The sequence below is a fragment of the Salmo salar genome, chromosome ssa20 (assembly GCF_905237065.1).
Source record: "Salmo salar chromosome ssa20, Ssal_v3.1, whole genome shotgun sequence".
Classification (NCBI taxonomy): Eukaryota; Metazoa; Chordata; class Actinopteri; order Salmoniformes; family Salmonidae; genus Salmo; species Salmo salar.
Genome location: NC_059461.1, coordinates 93,609,485 through 93,633,016, shown reverse-complemented (window position 1 = coordinate 93,633,016; position 23,532 = coordinate 93,609,485). Strand labels below are relative to the sequence as shown.

The window sequence follows — 23,532 nt, the reverse complement described above, 5'->3', positions numbered from 1 at the left end:
ACTCATCTGTCTAGATAGGACTGTGCTGTCCACTCATCTGTCTAGATAGGACTGTGCTGTCCACTCATCTTTCCAGATAGGACTGTGCTGTCCACTCATCTGTCTAGATAGGACTGTGCTGTCCACTCATCTGTCCAGATAGGACTGTGCTGTCCACTCATCTGTCCAGATAGGACGGTGCTGTCCACTCATCTGTCTAGATAGGACAGTGCTGTCCACTCATCTGTCTAGATAGGACGGTGCTGTCCACTCACCTATATAGATAGGACGGTGCTGTCCACTCATCTATCTAGACAGGACGGTGCTGTCCACTCATCTGTCTAGATAGGACGGTGCTGTCCACTCATCTGTCTAGGTAGGACGGTGCTGTCCACACATCTGTCTAGATAGGACTGTGCTGTCCACTCATCTGTCCAGATAGGACTGTGCTGTCCACTCATCTATCGAGATAGGACTGTGCTGTCGACTCATCTGTCCAGATAGGACTGTGCTGTCCACTCATCTGTCTAGATAGGACTGTGCTGTCCACTCATCTGTCCAGATAGGACTGTGCTGTCCACTCATCTGTCTAGATAGGACGGTGCTGTCCACTCATCTGTCTAGATAGGACTGTGCAGTCCACTCATCTATCTAGATAGGACGGTGCTGTCAACTCATCTGTCTAGATAAGACTGTGCTGTCCACTCATCTGTCCAGATAGGACGGTGCTGTCCACTCATCTATCTAGATAGGACTGTGCTGTCCACTCATCTGTCTAGATAGGACTGTGCTGTCCACTCATCTGTCTAGATAGGACTGTGCTGTCCACTCATCTGTCTAGATAGGACTGTGCTGTCCACTCATCTGTCTAGATAGGACTGTGCTGTCCACTCATCTGTCTAGATAGGACTGTGCTGTCCACTCATCTGTCTAGATAGGACTGTGCTGTCCACTCATCTGTCTAGATAGGACTGTGCTGTCCACTCATCTGTCTAGATAGGACTGTGCTGTCCACTCATCTTTCTAGATAGGACTGTGCTGTCCACCTATCTGTCCAGATAGGACGGTGCTGTCCACTCATATGGCTCTCTCTCTCTCTCTCTCTCTCTCTGTCATTCTCTCATTATGTCTCTCTGCCTCTCTCTCTTTCAATTCAATTCAATTCAATTCAATTCAATTCAATTCGCTTTATTGGCATGACGTAACAATGTACATATTGCCAAAGCTTATTTTGGATATTTACAATATAAAAATAAATAAAAATGTGAATCAAAATTGTCAACGGGACAACAGTAACAACAATAACCAAGGTTCAAAATAACCATACATTCAACAATAACAATAAGCATACAGTAGAGGACATGTGCAGGTTGATTGGTCTGTCAGACACTGTCCCTCAACTCTTTGCCTCTCTCACTGTCATCCTCTCTCTTTCTGCATCTATCTCTCCCTCTCTTTCCTCTCTCTATCTATCTCTCCCTCTCCTTCTCTCTCTCTTTCCATCTCCTCTCTCCTTCTCCCTCTCCCCCTCTCTCTCTCTCTTTCTCATGCTCTCATTCTCTCTCTCTCTCCGAATCTCTCTCTATCTCTCTCTACAACTTCCACTCTCTCAATCTCTCTCAATCTCTCTCCGTGATCAGTCACAGTAAAATAACTCTTTGTTTATTTAAATATAGGCATGTCACACCTATCCAACAAAGGTCTGGTTGATCATTTTATAGATCAGTGTGTGTCCTTATTTAGTGCACTACTTTCTACCACGGCCGATAGGGCTCATATCAAAACTAGTGCACTACATAGGACGTAGCATACATGTTTTTAATGCCGTGTGTCCCTTGGTCTTTAACCTGCTGCTGGTGCTGTATAGATGATATTAGACTTTTAAAGAAATGACCCTTGAGGGAATCAACCACAAATCCTTCTGTAACACAATAATAATGCCAACATAAATAATTATAAATATATTATATATTCGCTGCATGTTCAACAGCAGTCTGATACATAAAGCATGTGTTATCCACCATCCATCACACAGCTAATGGATGAGAACAGAAAATAAACCAAGATTTAGGAGACACGTTTGAAATAGTAATATTGAACAGAACAGAATTGTTTAGGATTAGTGAGTTATATCACAATCAGTAGCAGTGAGTTATATCACAATCAGTAGCAGTGAGATATATCACAATCAGTAGCAGTGAGTTATATCACAATCAGTAGCAGTGAGATATATCACAATTAGTAGCAGTGAGTTATATCACAATCAGTAGCAGTGAGTTATATCACAATTAGTAGCAGTGAGTTATATCACAATCAGTAGCAGTGAGATATATCACAATTAGTAGCAGTGAGTTATATCACAATCAGTAGCAGTGAGTTATATCACAATCAGTAGCAGTGAGTTATATCACAATCAGTAGCAGTGAGTTATATCACAATCAGTAGCAGTGAGTTATATCACAATCAGTAGCAGTGAGATATATCACAATCAGTAGCAGTGAGTTATATCACAATCAGTAGCAGTGAGTTATATCACAATCAGTAGCAGTGAGTTATATCACAATTAGTAGCAGTGAGTTACATCACAATCAGTAGTAGTGAGTTATATCACAATCAGTAGCAGTGAGATATATCACAATTAGTAGCAGTGAGTTATATCACAATCAGTAGCAGTGAGATATATCACAATTAGTAGCAGTGAGATATATCACAATCAGTAGCAGTGAGTTATATCACAATCAGTAGCAGTGAGTTACATCACAATCAGTAGCAGCGAGTTATATCACAATCAGTAGCAGTGAGTTATATCACAATCAGTAGCAGTGAGTTATATCACAATCAGTAGCAGTGAGTTATATCACAATCAGTAGCAGTGAGTTATATCACAATCAGTAGCAGTGAGTTACATCACAATCAGTAGCAGTGAGTTACATCACAATCAGTAGCAGTGAGTTACATCACAATCAGTAGCAGTGAGTTATATCACAATCAGTAGCAGTGAGTTATATCACAATTAGTAGCAGTGAGATATATCACAATCAGTAGCAGTGAGTTGGGAAGTAAATCAGTAAGACATAGACAGTATGAGATGAAAAAGAAGGTGTCTGTCTGTCTTGGCTGTCTTGGCTGTCTGCCTGCCTCTCTGTCTGTCTGTCTGTCTGTCTGTCTGTCTGTCTGTCTGTCTGTCTGTCTGTCTGTCTGTCTGTCTGTCTGTCTGTCTGTCTGTCTGTCTGTCTGTCTGTCTGTCTGTCTGTCTGTCTGTCTGTCAGTACCCACCTGTGTATGAGAGGGTGGAAGGCCTCTCCTGCCGTAGATCCCCACCAGGGCATCTTTGCCTAGAGACACGTTGAACTTGAGGTACATGGAGTGGTCTACGAAGACCTGTGATCTCCAGAAGACTCCCGGAGGTATCTGCTGGGCGACCTTACGACCCACGTCAATCTCCCCCATGTCTATGAAGCTGTCATCTGGGAACAGGCTGTCCACTTTACCTGCATCACAATCACAGTAAAGTGGACAGAACAGGGAATCAGTCAATGAACAAGGCGATTCAGGTTATCAGGTTATGAGGACTAAATTAATCTACATTGTACAGCCCTCAGGTTATGAGGACTAAATGAATCTAGGTCTGTCCCCTTCAACACAGATATACAACCAGGTCTGTCCCCTTCAACACAGATATACAACCAGGTCTGTCCCCTTCAACACAGATATACAACCAGGTCTGTCCCCTTCAACACAGATATACAACCAGGTCTGTCCCCTTCAACACAGATATACAACCAGGTCTGTCCCCTTCAATACAGATATACAACCAGGTCTGTCCCCTCCAACACAGATATACAACCAGGTCTGTCCCCTCCAGATGAGCTAGTTGAGTTAGTTGAGTTAGTTGAGCTAGATGAGCTAGATGAGCTAGTTGAGCTAGGTGAGCTAGATGAGCTAGATGAGCTAGTTGAGCTAGTTGAGCTAGATGAGCTAGATGAGCTAGTTGAGTTAGATGAGTTAGTTGAGCTAGATGAGCTAGATGAGCTAGTTGAGCTAGATGAGCTAGTTGAGCTAGTTGAGCTAGTTGAGCTAGTTGAGTTAGATGAGTTAGTTGAGCTAGAAGAGCTAGATGAGCTAGTTGAGCTGGTTGAGTTGGTTGAGCTAGTTGAGCTAGTTGAGCTAGATGAGCTAGTTGAGCTAGATGAGCTAGATGAGCTAGTTGAGCTAGTTGAGCTAGATGAGCTAGTTGAGCTAGATGAGCTAGATGAGCTAGTTGAGCTAGATGAGCTAGATGAGCTAGTTGAGCTAGATGAGCTAGTTGAGCTAGATGAGCTAGATGAGCTAGTTGAGCTAGATGAGCTAGATGAGCTAGTTGAGCTAGGTGAGCTAGTTGAGCTAGTTGAGCTAGATGAGCTAGTTGAGCTAGATGAGCTAGTTGAGCTAGTTGAGCTAGATGAGCTAGTTGAGCTAGATGAGTTAGATGAGCTAGATGAGCTAGTTGAGCTAGATGAGCTAGATGAGCTAGATGAGCTAGTTGAGCTAGATGAGCTAGTTGAGCTAGTTGAGCTAGATGAGCTAGTTGAGCTAGATGAGTTAGATGAGCTAGATGAGCTAGTTGAGCTAGATGAGCTAGATGAGTTAGATGAGCTAGTTGAGCTAGATGAGCTAGATGAGTTAGATGAGCTAGTTGAGCTAGTTGAGCTAGATGAGTTAGATGAGCTAGTTGAGTTAGATGAGCTAGATGAGCTAGTTGAGCTAGATGAGCTAGATGAGCTAGTTGAGCTAGTTGAGCTAGATGAGCTAGTTGAGTTAGATGAGTTAGTTGAGCTAGATGAGTTAGATGAGCTAGTTGAGCTAGATGAGCTAGTTGAGCTAGTTGAGCTAGTTGAGCTAGTTGAGTTAGATGAGTTAGTTGAGCTAGAAGAGCTAGATGAGCTAGTTGAGCTGGTTGAGTTGGTTGAGCTAGTTGAGCTAGTTGAGCTAGATGAGCTAGTTGAGCTAGTTGAGCTAGATGAGTTAGATGAGCTAGTTGAGCTAGTTGAGTTAGATGAGCTAGATGAGCTAGTTGAGCTAGATGAGCTAGTTGAGCTAGTTGAGCTAGATGAGCTAGATGAGCTAGATGAGTTAGATGAGCTAGATGAGCTAGATGAGCTAGATGAGCTAGTTGAGCTAGATGAGCTAGATGAGCTAGATGAGCTAGCTGAGCTAGATGAGTTAGATGAGCTAGTTGAGCTAGTTGAGCTAGTTGAGCTAGATGAGCTAGTTGAGCTAGATGAGCTAGATGAGCTAGTTGAGCTAGATGAGCTAGATGAGCTAGATGAGCTAGATGAGCTAGTTGAGCTAGATGAGTTAGATGAGCTAGATGAGCTAGTTGAGCTAGATGAGCTAGATGAGTTAGATGAGCTAGTTGAGCTAGATGAGCTAGATGAGCTAGATGAGTTAGATGAGTTAGATGAGCTAGTTGAGCTAGTTGAGCTAGATGAGTTAGATGAGCTAGTTGAGTTAGATGAGCTAGATGAGCTAGTTGAGCTAGATGAGCTAGTTGAGCTAGTTGAGCTAGATGAGCTAGTTGAGTTAGATGAGTTAGTTGAGCTAGATGAGTTAGATGAGCTAGTTGAGCTAGATGAGCTAGTTGAGCTAGTTGAGCTAGTTGAGCTAGTTGAGTTAGATGAGTTAGTTGAGCTAGAAGAGCTAGATGAGCTAGTTGAGCTGGTTGAGTTGGTTGAGCTAGTTGAGCTAGTTGAGCTAGATGAGCTAGTTGAGCTAGTTGAGCTAGATGAGCTAGTTGAGCTAGTTGAGCTAGATGAGCTAGTTGAGCTAGATGAGCTAGATGAGCTAGTTGAGCTAGTTGAGTTAGATGAGCTAGATGAGCTAGTTGAGCTAGATGAGCTAGATGAGCTAGTTGAGCTAGTTGAGCTAGATGAGCTAGATGAGCTAGATGAGTTAGATGAGCTAGATGAGCTAGATGAGCTAGTTGAGCTAGATGAGCTAGATGAGCTAGTTGAGCTAGATGAGCTAGATGAGCTAGTTGAGCTAGGTGAGCTAGTTGAGCTAGATGAGCTAGTTGAGCTAGATGAGCTAGTTGAGCTAGTTGAGCTAGATGAGCTAGTTGAGCTAGATGAGTTAGATGAGCTAGTTGAGCTAGTTGAGTTAGATGAGCTAGATGAGCTAGTTGAGCTAGATGAGCTAGATGAGCTAGTTGAGCTAGTTGAGCTAGATGAGCTAGATGAGCTAGATGAGCTAGATGAGCTAGATGAGCTAGATGAGCTAGTTGAGCTAGATGAGCTAGATGAGCTAGTTGAGCTAGATGAGCTAGATGAGCTAGATGAGCTAGATGAGCTAGTTGAGCTAGATGAGCTAGATGAGCTAGATGAGTTAGATGAGCTAGTTGAGTTAGATGAGCTAGTTGAGCTAGATGAGCTAGATGAGCTAGATGAGTTAGATGAGCTAGATGAGCTAGATGAGCTAGATGAGCTAGATGAGTTAGATGAGTTAGATGAGCTAGATGAGTTAGTTGAGTTAGATGAGCTAGATGAGTTAGATGAGTTAGATGAGCTAGATGAGCTAGTTGAGCTAGATGAGCTAGATGAGTTAGTTGAGTTAGATGAGCTAGATGAGTTAGTTGAGTTAGATGAGCTAGATGAGTTAGTTGAGTTAGATGAGCTAGATGAGTTAGATGAGTTAGATGAGTTAGATGAGCTAGATGAGCTAGTTGAGCTAGATGAGCTAGATGAGCTAGTTGAGCTAGATGAGCTAGTTGAGCTAGTTGAGCTAGTTGAGCTAGTTGAGCTAGATGAGCTAGTATTCTGTGTATTGTTCCAATGCAAATACACAATTGAAAGTGAGGAGATAAAAGTATCACCTTGTCTCATAGAGAAGTATAGATGACTCTAGTGGGGATTGAAGAGTATCACCTTGTCTCATAGAGAAGTATAGATGACTCTAGTGGGGATTGAAGAGTATCACCTTGTCTCATAGAGAAGTATAGATGACTCTAGTGGGGATTGAAGAGTATCACCTTGTCTCATAGAGAAGTATAGATGACTCTAGTGGGGATTGAAGAGTATCACCTTGTCTCATAGAGAAGTATAGATGACTCTAGTGGGGATCGAAGAGTATCACCTTGTCTCATAGAGAAGTATAGAGGACTCCAGTACCCAAAAGTCTGTTTTAGCGATGAAGACTTTCTCCATTTTGAAGTAGTGAACATAATTCCATCCCGCTCAACATTCCATAACTACAGGGGGCAGTAAATCACCAACCTTGACTTTATACCTGTTCACACAACACCCTCCAGGTGACAGTATGCACCCTTTCAGTTTGTTTATCAACTCACAGAAAGTAGTAGAAGAAGAGCATGGAGTCCATCAAAATGGAGACGGCCTGAATGGCGCTGCGCGTACGCTCACAGACGCCATAATGGGACAGATATAATTGTGATCTCTACACATCTCTATGGTTTGATCTTGACACCGCCGCACTGTAAGGCACAATTATAAAAGCATAACTATTGATTTACCTTCAACTGTGGCTGCCACTCATAGCCTAAAGCAGCACGGTGTGTGTGTGTGTGTGTGTGTGTGTGTGTGTGTGTGTGTGTGTGTGTGTGTGTGTGTGTGTGTGTGTGTGTGTGTGTGTGTGTGTGTGCCTGCTTGTTGTTACATGGTAGCTCTGGGACTTATTTACTGCTGTCTATAGACTATACTGTAGTACTGCTGTCTATAGACTATACTGTAGTACTGCTGTCTATAGACTATACTGTAGTACTGCTGTCTATAGACTATACTGTAGTACTGCTGTCTATAGACTATACTGTAATACTGCTGTCTATAGACAATACTGTAATACTGCTGTCTATAGACCCTACTGTAGTACTGCTGTCTATAGACTATACTGTAGTACTGCTGTCTATAGACCATACTGTAGTACTGCTGTCTATAGACTATACTGTAGTACTGCTGTCTATAGACTATACTGTAGTACTGCTGTCTATAGACTATACTGTAGTACTGCTGTCTATAGACTATACTGTAGTACTGCTGTCTATAGACTATACTGTAGTACTGCTGTCTATAGACTATACTGTAGTACTGCTGTCTATAGACTATACTGTAGTACTGCTGTCTATAGACTATACTGTAGTACTGCTGTCTATAGACTATACTGTAGTACTGCTGTCTATAGACTATACTGTAATACTGCTGTCTATAGACTATACTGTAGTACTGCTGTCTATAGACTATACTGTAGTACTGCTGTCTATAGACTATACTGTAGTACTGCTGTCTATAGACTATACTGTAATACTGCTGTCTATAGACTATACTGTAGTACTGCTGTCTATAGACTATACTGTAGTACTGCTGTCTATAGACTATACTGTAGTACTGCTGTCTATAGACTATACTGTAGTACTGCTGTCTATAGACTATACTGTAGTACTGCTGTCTATAGACTATACTGTAGTACTGCTGTCTATAGACTATACTGTAGTACTGCTGTCTATAGACTATACTGTAGTACTGCTGTCTATAGACTATACTGTAATACTGCTGTCTATAGACTATACTGTAGTACTGCTGTCTATAGACTATACTGTAGTACTGCTGTCTATAGACCATACTGTAGTACTGCTGTCTATAGACTATACTGTAGTACTGCTGTCTATAGACTATACTGTAGTACTGCTGTCTATAGACTATACTGTAGTACTGCTGTCTATAGACTATACTGTAGTACTGCTGTCTATAGACTATACTGTAGTACTGCTGTCTATAGACTATACTGTAGTACTGCTGTCTATAGACTATACTGTAGTACTGCTGTCTATAGACCATACTGTAGTACTGCTGTCTATAGACTATACTGTAGTACTGCTGTCTATAGACTATACTGTAGTACTGCTGTCTATAGACTATACTGTAGTACTGCTGTCTATAGACTATACTGTAGTACTGCTGTCTATAGACTATACTGTAGTACTGCTGTCTATAGACTATACTGTAATACTGCTGTCTATAGACTATACTGTAGTACTGCTGTCTATAGACTATACTGTAGTACTGCTGTCTATAGACTATACTGTAGTACTGCTGTCTATAGACTATACTGTAGTACTGCTGTCTATAGACTATACTGTAGTACTGCTGTCTATAGACTATACTGTAGTACTGCTGTCTATAGACTATACTGTAGTACTGCTGTCTATAGACTATACTGTAGTACTGCTGTCTATAGACTATACTGGAGAGGAGAGGAGTGGAGGAGAGGAGTGGAGGAGGAGAGGAGGAGAGGAAAGGAGGAGAGGAGGAGGAGAGGAGAGGAGAGGAGAGGAGAGGAGAGGAGAGGAGAGGAGGAGAGAAGGAGAGGAGAGGAGAGGAGAGGATGAGAGGAGGAGAGGAGGGGAGGAGAGGAGGAGGAGAGGAGTAGAGGAGGAGAGGAGAGGAGGATAGGAGGAGAGGAGTTGAGGAGAGGAGGAGAGGAGGAGAAGAGGAGTGTAAACTGTCCTGAAGTCGCCGTAGCTGAGATAGTTGGTTGTTGGTACCATGGGTTTAGTACATGCTTTCTTCTTGTGCCAGGGAACGGAAGGGACGACAAACCAGGCCAAACCAGACTAAGACGGAAGAGAGGAGATGAAAGGAGTGAATCCGTTCTGAAGGGGACAGAGAGAGGGAGCTAATCCCCTACAGCAGCCCCTGGATCCGCCGTCCCTGAAGACACACACACTCCTCTCCTCTCCTCTCCTCTCCTCTCCTCTCCTCTCCTCTCCTCTCCTCTCCTCTCCTCTCCTCTCCTCTCCTCTCCTCTCCTCTCCTCTCCTCTCCTCTCCTCTCCTCTCTTCTCCCTTCCCCTCCTCTCCTCTCCTCTCCTCTCCTCTCCTCTCCCCTTCCCCTCCTCTCCTCTTCCCTCCTCTCTATCCTCCTCTTCTCCTCTCCCTCCCCACTTACAGTGTCTTCTATTGGATTACATTGAAGATCTCTCTGGCTGTTTACATACCACTGAGACAGCTGGGACAATGTGGACTTGGTTGTTTTCCGAAATGCCACTTAGCAATTTGGAAGTTTTGGAAAACTTTTCAAAGAAAAGTATCGACATTCTTTACTATCATTCATGGCATTTTGAAAATGAATCAAATGGGACAATATTTAACTTTAATTTTAACTTCTAATTTCAACTTCACCTTTCAAAATGTCTTATTTTCCTTGTGTACAGTGCCTCTGGAAAGTATTCCCGACCCCTTGACTTACAGCCTTAATCTAAAATGGATTAAATGAATAAAAACCCTCAGTAACCTACACACAATACCCCATAACGACGAAGCGAAAACAGGTTTTTAGATTTTTTTTAAATGTATTAAAAATAAAAAACAGAAATACCTTATTTACATAAGTATTCAGACTCTTTGCTATGAGACTCAAAATTGAGCTCAGGTGCATCCTGTTTCCATTGATCATCCTTGAGATGTTTCTACAACTTGATTGGAGTTCACCTGTGGTAAATTCAATTGATTGGACATGATTTGGAAAGGCACACACCTGTCTATATAAGGTCCCACAGTTGACAGTGCACGTCAGAGCAAAAACTATGAGGTCAAATAATTGTCCGTAGAGCTCAGAGACAGGATTGTGTCGAGGCACAGATCTGGGGAAGGGTACCAAAACATTTCTGCAGCATTGAAGGTCCCCAAGAACACAGTGGCCCCCATTCTTAAATGGAAGAAGTTTGGAACCACCAAGACTCTTCCTAGAGCTGGCCGCCCGGCCAAACTGAGCAATCAGGGAGAGAAGGGCCTTGGTCTGGGAGGTGACCAAGAACCCGATGGTCACTCTGACAAAACTCCAGAGTTCCTCTGTGGAGATGGGAGAACCTTCCAGAAGGACAACCATCTCTGCAGCACTCCACCAATCAGGTCTTTATGGTAGAGTGGCCAGATGGAAGCCACTCCTCAGTAAAATACACATGACAGCCTGCTTGGTATTAAAGGACTCAGACCATGAGAAACAAGATTGTCTGGTCTGATGAAACCAAGATTGAACTCTTTGGCCTGATTGCCAAGCGTCACGTCTGGAGGAAACCTGGCACCAACCCTATGGTGTAGCATGGTGATGGCAGCATCATGCTGTGGGGATGTTTTTCAGCGGCAGGGACTGGGAGAATAGTCAGGATCGCGGGCAAAGATGAACGAAGCAAAGTTCAGAGAGATCCTTGATGAAAACCTGCTCCAGAGCGCTCAGGACCTCAGACTGGTGCGAAGGTTCACCTTCCATCAGGACAATGACGCTAAGCACACAGCCAAGACAATGCAGGAGTGGCTTTGAGACAAGTCTCTGAATGTCCTTGAGTGGCCCAGTCAGAGCCCGGACATCTCTGGAGAGACCTGAAAATAGCTGTGCAGCGACGCTCCCCATCCAACCTGACAGAGCTTGAGAGGATCTGCAGAGACAAATGGGAGAAACTCCCCAAATACAGGTGTACCAAGCTTGTAGCGTCATACCCAAGAAGACTCGAGGCTGTAATTGCTGCCAAAGGTGCTTCAACAAAGTACTGAGTAAAGGGTCTGAATACTTATGTAAATGTGATATTTTTTTTTTTTTTTTTTCATTGCCAAACATAAAAAAAAAAAACGTTTTTGCTTTGTCATTATGGGGTATTGTGTGTAGATTGATGAGGGGAAAAAACTATTTAAACAATTTTAAATGTGGAAAAAGTCAAGGGGTCTGAAAACGTTCCTTAGTCACTGAATACCCATGTGTCTGTTATACCAGCTAAATGAAAATGAGATGTACGTGTAAGTAAGTTCATCGCCTTACCGTCGTCCTTGGCTCTGCGGTCGGGCAGTTCCAGGCCAGTGTTGCCCAGGGGTGGCAGGCTGAGGTCAGTAGGTAGAGGCAGACCGCTGGTGTTGTCCTCCGACAGCTGGTACATCTGTCCCTGCATGGGCTGTAGGTGCCAGTTCAGACCCAACAGGTGCATGGCTTCAACAGAACAGACGTAGAGAATGAACCCCAACACGATATGACTAGGCAATGACTGTTGTTAAGGTACTGAGCTACAACGGGACCACAATCTGTAAGTCGCTCTGGATAAGAGCGTCTGCTAAATGGACCACATATAGCACTGTCAGTCTAAGGGTTGCACTAAACTTCCTGAAGTTTCCCCTTTTTTGTGGGTTTATCTACATTATTATTATTTTTTTTTAACAAGGCAAGTCAGTTAAGAACAAATTTTTATTTTCAATGACGGCCTAGGCCGGGGGCAGAATGACAGAGTTGTACCTTGTCAGCTCGGGGATTCGAACTTGCAACCTTTCAGTTACTAGGCTACGCTGCCGCCCCAGAGTTAAAGATGTTTCTTCAGATGTGTAATAGCTGGTCTAATCAGACGATTACCCAACATGAGATAACTAAGCATGGACTGTTGTTGATTTTGAAGGGTACTGATGGTCGTAACCTATAGGCTAGACACTATAGAAACCTCAAGGCGTTACAAAACAATACTAAAAGTGATAGCTCTGACAAAGAAGCTTGTCTTCTGAAACCCACAATGCAATTCACTTTAGAAGCTTGTCTTCTGAAACCCACAATGCAATTCACTTTAGAAGCTTGTCTTCTGAAACCCACAATGCAATTCACTTTAGAAGCTTGTCTTCTGAAACCCACAATGAAATTCACTTTAGAAGCTAACTAAGCTGCCGTCCTGAATCTTTCTTTAATACTGCAACGCAGAATGTTGACCTGGTGACCTCTCAAGCTGACATCTCTCCATATGAATGACAAGCCGACATAATCAGGTCAAAGGTCACAGTGTAAAACAACACAGTAGTTTAAATGGTTAATGTTGCCATTCTGTGAAGAAATGCTGATCAGGTAACATCTAATAGGAGGGTGAAATCAGACGTCATAAACCCTGAGGACAGATCTGTCATGGCCTAAATAACACCCTATTCCCTACCAAAAGTAGTACACTACGTAGGGAATAGGGTGTGATTTGAGACATACCCCCTGATGTGCCCCAATAGAACACAGACTTGGTCTATCTCTTGGCTCGTTCCCCCAGGACCCTGCTATTCTTCTCATCACCATTACTTTACTAATTCCATACAACGCTGAGGTGGGGATACAAGAGAAGAACCCAGTCAGCAGGAAGAACAGAAGGGGAGAGGAGGAGAGGCACTGGTTGAATGGGGAGGGTGTGGAATGACCCAGTCAGCAGGAAGAACAGAAGAGAGGAGAGGAGGAGAGAATGGGGACGGTATGGAACGACCCAGTCAGCAGGAAGAACAGAAGGGGAGAGGAGGAGAGGAGGAGAGGCACTGGTTGAATGGGGAGGGTATGGAAGGTGAAGTGCCCATTGTAGACAGACACACACCAATTCATGACAAGATCAAGCTGTTTTGATCTGTGCTCAGGAAGCTCACTAACAACCTGTGGTAGTGACACAGTGAGTGTGTATTTAAATAAAAAAATATTTTAAAAATCCTTTATTTTAACTTGGCAAGTCAGTTAAGAACAAACTCTTATTTTCAATGATGGCCTACCAGGGAACAGTGGGTTAACTGCCTTGTTCAGGGGCAGAATGACAGATTTGTACCTAGTCAGCTTGGGGATTCAATTTTGCAACCTTTCGGTTACTGGCCCAACGCTCTAACCACTAGGCTACGCTGCTATGTGTGTGGTGTGGTGTGGTGTGTTGTGGTGTGGTGTGGTGTGGTGTGGTGTGTGTGGTGTGGTGTGGTGTGGTGTGGTGTGGTGTGTGTGGTGTGGTGTGGTGCGGTGTGTGTTAATTACAAACTAAAACACAATCAGTAGACCAAATAGATTACTTAAATGATTCATCAACTCCTGCTATGCCATCCATCCCTTCATCCATCCATCCATTCATCCATCCATCCATCCCTTCATCCATCCCTTCCTTCCTTCATCCATCCCTTCATCCATCCCTTCATCCATTCCTTCATCCATCCCTTCATCCATCCCTTCCTTCATCCATCCCTCCATCCACCCCTCCATCCACCCCTTCATCCACCCCTTCATCCATCCCTTCATCCATCCCTTCCTTCATCCATCCATCCCTTCCTTCATCCATCCCTTCATCCATCCCTTCCTTCATCCATCCATCCCTTCCTTCATCCATCCCTTCCTTCATCCATCCCTTCATCCATCCCTTCATCCATCCCTTCATCCATCCCTCCATCCACCCCTTCATCCACCCCTTCATCCATCCCTTCATCCATCCCTTCATCCATCCCTCCATCCACCCCTTCATCCATCCCTTCCTTCATCCCTTCCTTCCTTCATCCATCCCTTCCTTCATCCATCCCTTCATCCATCCCTCCATCCATCCATCCCTTCCTTCTTTCCTTCATCCATCCCTTCAATCTATGCAGCCTACTCAATCACATTTTATAGCTACTGTTTACAGGCCTCCTGGGCCATATGCAGAGTTCCTCACTGAGTTCCCTGAATTCCTATCGGACCTTGTAGTCATCGCAGATAATATTCAAATTTTTGGTGACTTTAATATTCACATGGAAAAGTCCACAGACCCACTCCAAAAGGCTTTCGGAGCCATCATCGACTCAGTGGGTTTTGTCCAACATGTCTCTGGACCTACTCACTGCCACAGTCATACTCTGGACCTAGTTTTGTCCCATGGAATAAATGTTGTGGATCTTAATGTTTTTCCTCATAATCCTGGACTATCGGACCACCATTTTATTAAGTTCGCAATCGCAACAAATAATCTGCTCAGACCCCAACCAAGAAGCATTAAAAGTCGTGCTATAAATCCTCAGACAACCCAAAGATTCCTTGATGCCCTTCCAGACTCCCTCTGCCTACCCAAGGACGTCAGAGGACAAAAATCAGTTAACCACCTAACCGAGGAACTCAATTTAACCTTGCGCAATACCCTAGATGCAGTTGCACCCCTAAAAACTAAAAACATTTGTCATAAGAAACTAGCTTCCTGGTATACAGAAAATACAAGAGCTCTGAATCAAGCTTCCAGAAAATTGGAACGGAAATGGCGACACACCAAACTGGAAGTCCTCCGACTAGCTTGGAAAGACAGTACCGTGCAGTATCGAAGAGCCCTCACTGCTGCTCGATCATCCTATTTTTCCAACTTAATTGAGGAAAATAAGAACAATCCGAAATGTATTTTTGATACTGTCGCAAAGTTAACTAAAAAGCAGCATTCCCCAAGAGAGGATGGCTCTCACTTCAGCAGTGATGAATTCATGAACTTCTTTGAGGAAAAGATCATGATCATTAGATAGCAAATTACGGACTCCTCTTTAAATCTGCGTATTCCTCCAAAGCTCCGTTGTCCTGAGTCTGCACAACTCTGCCAGGACCTAGGATCAAGGGAGACACTAAAGTGTTTTAGTACAATATCTCTTGACACAATGATGAAAATAATCATGGCCTCTAAACCTTCAAGCTGCATACTGGACCCTATTCCAACTAAACTACTGAAAGAGCTGCTTTCTGTGCTTGGCCCTCCTATGTTGAACATAATAAACGGCTCTCTATCCACCGGATGTGTACCAAACTCATTAAAAGTGGCAGTAATAAAGCCTCTCTTGAAAAAGCCAAACCTTGATCCGGAGAATGTAAAAAACTATCGGCCTATATCGAATCTTCCATTCCTCTCAAAAAATTTAGAAAAAGCTGTTGCGCAGCAACTCACTGCCTTCCTGAAGACAAACAATGTACACGAAACGCTTCAGTCTGGTTTTAGACCCCATCATAGCACTGAGACTGCACTTGTGAAGGTGGTACATGACCTTTTAATGACGTCAGACCGAGGCTTTGCATCTGTCCTCGTGCTCCTAGACCTTAGTGCTGCTTTTGATACCATCGATCACCACATTCTTTTGGAGAGATTGGAAACCCAAATTGGTCTACATGGACAAGTTCTGGCCTGGTTTAGATCTTATCTGTCGGAAAGATATCAGTTTGTCTCTGTGAATGGTTTGTCCTCTGACAAATCAACTGTAAATTTCGGTGTTCCTCAAGGTTCCGTTTTAGGACCACTATTGTTTTCACTATATATTTTACCTCTTGGGGATGTCATTCGAAAACATAATGTTACATTTCACTGCTACACGGATGACACACAGCTGTACATTTCAATGAAACATGGTGAAGCCCCAAAATTGCCCTTGCTAGAAGCCTGTGTCTCAGACATAAGGAAGTGGATGGCTGCAAACTTTCTACTCTTAAACTCGGACAAAACAGAGATGCTTGTTCTAGGTCCCAAGAAACAAAGAGATCTTCTGTTGAATCTGACAATTAATCTGGATGGTTGTACAGTCGTCTCAAATAAAACTGTGAAGGACCTCGGCGTTACTCTGGACCCTGATCTCTCTTTTGAAGAACATATCAAGACTGTTTCAAGGACAGCTTTTTTCCATCTACGTAACATTGCAAAAATCTGAAACTTTCTGTCCAAAAATGACGCAGAAAAATTAATCCATGCCTTTGTTACTTCTAGGTTGGACTACTCCAATGCTCTACTTTCCGGCTACCCGGATAAAGCACTAAATAAACTTCAGTTAGTGCTAAATACGGCTGCTAGAATCCTGACTAGAACCAAAAAATTTGATCATATTACTCCAGTGCTAGCCTCCCTACACTGGCTTCCTGTTAAGGCAAGGGCTGATTTCAAGGTTTTACTGCTAACCTACAAAGCATTACATGGGCTTGCTCCTACCTATCTTTCCGATTTGGTCCTGCTGTACATACAAAATGGGTGGGGTTATATCCTACCTGTTTGGCCCTGTCCGGGGGTTTCATCGGATGGGGCCACAGTGTCTCCTGACCCCTCCTGTCTCAGCCCCAGTATTTATGCTGCAGTAGTTCGTGTCGGGGGGCTAGGGTCAGTCTGTTACATCTGGAGTATTTCTCTTGTCTTTTCCGGTGTCCTGTGTGAATTTAAATATGCTCTCTCTAATTCTCTCTTTCTCTTTCTTTCTTTCTCTCTCTCGGAGGACCTGAGCCCTAGGACCATGCCTCAGGACTACCTGGCTTGATGACTCCTTGCTGTCCCCAGTTCACCTGGCCGTGCTGCTGCTCCAGTTCCAACTGTTCTGCCTGCAGCTATGGAACCCTGACCTGTTCACCGGACGTGCTACCTGTCCCAGACCTGTTGTCCCAGACCTGCTGGAACCCTGACCTGTTCACCAGACCTGCTGTTTTCAACTCTCTAGAGACAGCAGGGGCGGTAGAGATACTCTCAAAGATTGACTATGAAAAAGCCAACTGACACTTACTCTTGTGTTACTGACTTGTTGCACCCTCGACAACTACTATGATTATTATTATTTGACAATGCTGGTCATTTATGAACATTTTAACATCTAGCCCATGTGCTGTTATAATCTCCACCCGGCACAGCCAGAAGAGGACTGGCCACCCCTCATAGCCTGGTTCCTCTCTAGGTTTCTTCCTAGGTTTTGGCCTTTCTAGGGAGTTTTTCCTAGCCACCGTGCTTCTACACCTACATTGCTTGCTGTTTGGGGTTTTAGGCTTCTTATATCAGCTGATGTAAGAAGGGCTATATAAATACATTTGATTTGATTTGATTCATCCATCCCTCCATCCCTCCATCCATCCCTCCATCCATCCCTCCATCAACCCCTTCATTCATCCCTTCATCCATCCCTCCATCAATCCCTTCATCCATCCCTTCATCCATCCCTCCATCCACCCCTTCATTCATCCCTTCATCCATCCCTCCATCCACCCCTTCATCCATCCCTTCATCCATCCCTTCATCCATCACTCCATCCACCCCTTCATCCATCCCTTCATCCATCCCTCCATCCACCCCTTCATCCATCCCTTCATCCATCCCTCCATCCACCCCTTCATCCATCCCTCCATCCACCCCTTTATCCATCCCTTTATCCCTTCCTTCATCCATCCCTTCCTCCATCCCTTCATCCATCCCTCCATCCACCCCTTCATCCATCCCTCCATCCATCCCTCCATCAACCCCTTCATTCATCCCTTCATCCATCCCTCCATCCACCCCTTCATCCATCCCTTCATCCATCCCTTCATCCATCACTCCATCCACCCCTTCATCCATCCCTTCATCCACCCCTCCATCCACCCCTTCATCCATCCCTTCATCCATCACTCCATCCATCACTCCATCCACCCCTTCATCCATCCCTCCATCCACCCCTTCATCCATCCCTTCATCCATCCCTCCATCCACCCCTTCATCCATCCCTTCATCCATCCCTCCATCCACCCCTTCATCCATCCCTCCATCCACCCCTTCATCCATCCCTCCATCCACCCCTTTAACCATCCCTTTATCCCTTCCTTCATCCATCCCTTCATTCATTCATCCATCAGTGCTTTAGAACCAGGGGACGTTGGCTTGACTTGCTAGCCCAGATTCTGTCATTAGCTCCAAACGAACAGCTAAAACCCATTATGTGTCTGATTCCAGATGAATCTGGCCTAGTTGAGATGAATACATTCATAAATAAACATCATCCTCACTCATCACTGTGGTAACCTCTTCTGTTAAATACATGATCTAGAAGAGAGACCAATACCCTGACTGGTTCCTCCATCCTAGGCTGGTCCCAGATCTGTTTGCGCTGTCGTACCAACTCCTCCACGACAATGACCATAGGAGTTGGCAAGACAGCACAAACAGATCTGGGACCAGGTTAGGGTTTTTCCATTCAGGTCCTGCTATATATATCTGCCCCATGGTCATGGTAAGGTCGGTCTCGTGGCAGAACAGTTCTTCTTGCTTTCTTAAGTGAAAATATTTCTTTAACTCTTTACTGTAAAATATAAATGAAGTGGTTTGAAGTAACAGGCCATATGGTGATATGGTTCTGTCCCTGGGTGAGAGGTTCTGTTCCTGGGTGAGAGGTTCTGTTCCTGGGTGAGAGGTTCTGTCCCTGGGTGAGAGGTTCTGACCCTGGGTGAGAGGTTCTGACCCTGGGTGAGAGGTTCTGTTCCTGGGTGAGAGGTTCTGACCCTGTGTGAGAGGTTCTGAACCTGGGTGAGAGGTTCTGTTCCTGGGTGAGAGGTTCTGTTCCTGGGTGAGAGGTTCTGACCCTGGGTGAGAGGTTCTGACCCTGGGTGAGAGGTTCTGTCCCTGGGTGAGAGGTTCTGACCCTGGGTGAGAGGTTCTGTTCCTGGGTGAGAGGTTCTGACCCTGGGTGAGAGGTTGTGTTCCTGGGTGAGAGGTTCTGAACCTGGGTGAGAGGTTCTGTTCCTGGGTGAGAGGTTCTGACCCTGGTTGAGAGGTTCTGACCCTGGGTGAGAGGTTCTGTTCCTGGGTGAGAGGTTCTGACCCTGGGTGAGAGGTTCTGAACCTGGGTGAGACGTTCTGTTCCTGGGTGAGAGGTTCTGACCCTGGGTGAGAGGTTCTGACCCTGGGTGAGAGGTTCTGTCCCTGGGTGAGAGGTTCTGACCCTGGGTGAGAGGTTATGTCCCTGGGTGAGAGGTTCTGAACCTGGGTGAGAGGTGCTGAACCTGGGTGAGAGGTTCTGCCCCTGGGTGAGAGGTTCTGTTCATGGGTGAGAGGGTCTGACCCTGGGTGAGAGGTTCTGACCCTGGGTGAGAGGTTCTGTTCCTGGGTGAGAGGTTCTGACCCTGGGTGAGAGGTTCTGAACCTGGGTGAGAGGTTCTGTTCCTGGGTGAGAGTTTCTGACCCTGGGTGAGAGGTTCTGACCATGGGTGAGAGGTTCTGTCCCTGGGTGAGAGGTTCTGACCCTGGGTGAGAGGTTATGTCCCTGGGTGAGAGGTTCTGAACATGGGTGAGAGGTTCTGAACCTGGGTGAGAGGTTCTGACCCTGGGTGAGAGGTTCTGTTCATGGGTGAGAGGGTCTGACCCTGGGTGAGAGGTTATGTTCCTGGGTGAGAGGTTATGTTCCTGGGTGAGAGGTTCTGACCCTGGGTGAGAGGTTCTGTTCCTGGGTGAGAGGTTCTGACCCTGGGTGAGAGGTTATGTTCCTGGGTGAGAGGTTCTGACCCTGGGTGAGAGGTTCTGTTCCTGGGTGAGAGGTTCTGACCCTGGGTGAGAGGTTCTGTTCCTGGGTGAGAGGTTCTGACCCTGGGTGGGAGGTTCTGTTCCTGGGTGAGAGGTTCTGACCCTGGGTGAGAGGTTCTGTTCCTGGGTGAGAGGTTCTGACCCTGGGTGAGAGGTTCTGTTCCTGGGTGAGAGGTTCTGACCCTGGGTGAGAGGTTCTGACCCTGGGTGAGAGGTTCTGTTCCTGGGTGAGAGGTTCTGACCCTGGGTGAGAGGTTATGTTCCTGGGTGAGAGGTTCTGACCCTGGGTGAGAGGTTCTGTTCCTGGGTGAGAGGTTCTGTTCCTGGGTGAGAGGTGTAAAAGCTATAAGGAGCATAATGAGTGAAGCGAAGGAAGGCTGCCACATCCTGCACTCGCTCAAGGGATTAATTAGCCATATGCTAATATTCACTGTCCGTCCACATGACGCTCTCTGATGGATGAACAGACAGGCAGACAGACCAGGACACTCCCTGACGGATGAACAGACAGACAGACAGACAGACAGACAGACCAGGCCACTCACGGAAGGATGAACAGACAGACAGACAGACAGACAGACAGACAGACAGACAGACAGACAGACAGACAGACAGACAGACAGACAGACAGACAGACAGACAGACAGACAGACAGACAGACCAGGCCACTCACGGAAGGATGAACAGACAGACAGACAGACAGACAGACAGACAGACAGACAGACAGACAGACAGACAGACAGACAGACAGACAGACAGACAGACAGACAGACAGACAGACAGACAGACAGACAGACAGACAGACCAGGCCACTCACGGAAGGATGAACAGACAGACTAGTAAGCTAGTTAGGACACACATTCCTCAAGGCAATGCTGCTTTGTTTTTTTTAGCCCACTGATTTTCAGGATAGCTTGGGGAAAGTTTCACTTTTCTGTATGGATATTACAGCAGCTATAATTTGAGAAGTAACAGCATGCAGCCAGGCATGATAAAAAAAGGTTTCTTTATCTTTGGCGATCTATTGAAGTGTAGTTGTTGGAGAAGGCTACTGAGAACCAAGGGGAGAGGCGTAAGGATACTGAAACACTAGGAGAGCACAGACAGTAGTGGATATATCCCTCCTCAGAGTAGGTTAGAGCTCTCCGTCTATGTCTCTCGCTCTCGATATATATATGTATCTCTACTCTTCGTCTTCTTTCGGCTCCTTAATTGGTACAAGTCGAGTCCCATCCCAGTCTCCTGCCAAGGAGAGCTCAAAATGTGCCTCGGTACAAAACGGCATCCCTCCCCACCTGTGTTGTCGCGTGGTAACTCCCAACACATCAGTGGTCCTCGATAGAACACAGGCCTCTCATTAGGACAACCTTGTTACTCCAACGAACTCCAACCCGGCTTCGCTTTGAGCACAATTCCAACGAAGAAGCTCACCCATCCCTGCCTCACCACTGAGAAACAGAACAGAGAGGAGTGGAGGGGCTGCAGCCGAGAAAGGAAAGACGCTGCCTGTATAAAACATCCAGCTGAGTTTACAAGACGCTGTTTCTCTATGTATCCTGGCTGAAACCTTCTCTATGCATATCACAGATACCAGAGGAGGGCTGGATGGATTCAACCTTCTCTATGCATATCACAGATACCAGAGGAGGGCTGGATGGAGAACCTTCTCTATGCATATCACAGATACCAGAGGAGGGCTGGATGGAGAACCTTCTCTATGCATATCACAGATACCAGAGGAGGGCTGGATGGATTCAACCTTCTCTATGCATATCACAGATACCAGAGGAGGGCTGGATGGAGAACCTTCTCTATGCATATCACAGATACCAGAGGAGGGCTGGATGGATGGATGGAGACAGTTGGGACAGGGGAAGGATGGCCAGATGGATGGAGACAGTTGGGACAGGGGCTGGATGGCCAGATGAAGACAGTTGGGACAGGGGATGGACGGCCAGATGGATGGAGACAGTTGTGACAGGGAATGGATGGCCAGATGGATGGAGACAGTTGGGACAGGGGAAGGATGGCCAGATGGATGGAGACAGTTGGGACAGGGGAGGGATGGCCAGATGGATGGAGACAGTTGGGACAGGGGAGGGATGGCTGGATGGATGGAGACAGTTGGGACAGGGGATGGACGGCCGGATGGATGGAGACAGTTGGGACAGGGGAGGGATGGCTGGATGGATGGAGACAGTTGGGACAGGGGCTGGATGGCCAGATGAAGACAGTTGGGACAGGGGTAGGATGGCCAGATGGATGGAGACAGTTGGGACAGGGGATGGCCACCACCACCACCATCGCCTGGTGCTCTTTGATGCTCTGCCAGGCTTGCATTTTCTGACTCCCCCTCTGTTTCTGCTGATTCAACGTCCAGTTACAAATCAAAAGGAACGGCCCGGTCGGAGACTGAACAACAAAACGGCAGACCAACCCCAGCAATCTGTCTTCCAGTGACAGTCAATTCCACAGCCAGTACTGGAGGGGGCAGGGACAAGGGGACGGATGGACGGAGGGATAGAGGGACAGAGGGATGGAGGGATAGAGGGATAGAGGGACAGAGGGATGGAGGGACAGAGGGACGGAGGGATAGAGGGACAGAGGGACAGAGGGATGGAGGGATAGAGGAACAGGGGGATGGAGGGATAGAGGGACAGAGGGACGGAGGGATAGAGGGACAGAGGGATGGAGGGACAGAGGGATAGAGGGACAGAGGGATGGAGGGATAGAGGGACAGGGGGATGAGGGATAGAGGAACAGGGGGATGGAGGGATAGAGGGACAGAGGGACGGAGGGACAGGGGGATGGAGGGATAGAGGGACAGAGGGACGGAGGGACAGGGGGATGAGGGATAGAGGGATAGAGGGACGAAGGGATAGAGGGACAGGGGGATGAGGGATAGAGGGACAGAGGGATAGAGGGACAGGGGGATGAGGGATAGAGGGACAGAGGGATAGAGGGACAGGGGAGTGAGGGATAGAGGGATAGAGGGACAGAGGGACAGAGGGATAGAGAGACAGGGGATGGAGGGACAGAGGGACGGAGGGATAGAGGGACAGGGGGATGGAGGGATAGAGGGATAGAGGGACAGAGGGACAGAGGGACGGAGGGACGGAGGGATAGAGGGACAGGGGGATGGAGGGATAGAGGGATAGAGGGACAGGGGGACAGAGGGATGGAGGGACAGGGAGATGAAGGGATAGAGGGATAGAGGGATGAGGGATGGAGGGATGAGGGATGGAGGGACAGAGGGACGGAGGGATAGAGGGATGAGGGACGGAGGGATAGAGGGATAGAGGGACAGGGAGATGGAGGGACAGAGGGATAGAGGGACAGGGAGATGGAGGGACAGAGGGATAGAGGGATGAGGGACGGAGGGATAGAGGGACAGGGGATAGAGGGACAGGGGGATAGAGGGACAGAGGGACAGGGGGACAGAGGGACAGGGGGAGGGAGGGACAGAGGGACAGGAGGACAGAGGGACAGGGGGTAGAGGGACAGGGGGATAGAGGGACAGGGGGATAGAGG

At 46.2% G+C, this 23,532-nt stretch overlaps 1 protein-coding gene across 10 annotated transcripts in view; it reads right to left on the bottom strand.

Annotated features, from left to right (window-relative positions):
• The window catches only part of tenm4 (teneurin transmembrane protein 4), a 649,554-nt gene that overhangs the window by 318,816 nt on the left and 307,206 nt on the right, over nucleotides 1–23,532 (bottom strand). For all 10 annotated transcript variants that reach the window (XM_045704148.1, XM_045704149.1, XM_045704150.1 and 7 more), the window contains 2 exons: nucleotides 11,778–11,942; nucleotides 3,256–3,470 (listed from right to left, as the gene is read on the bottom strand). In XM_045704148.1, the coding sequence (XP_045560104.1) occupies nucleotides 3,256–3,470; nucleotides 11,778–11,942 (380 nt within the window). The remainder of the gene's footprint in view (nucleotides 1–3,255; nucleotides 3,471–11,777; nucleotides 11,943–23,532) is intronic.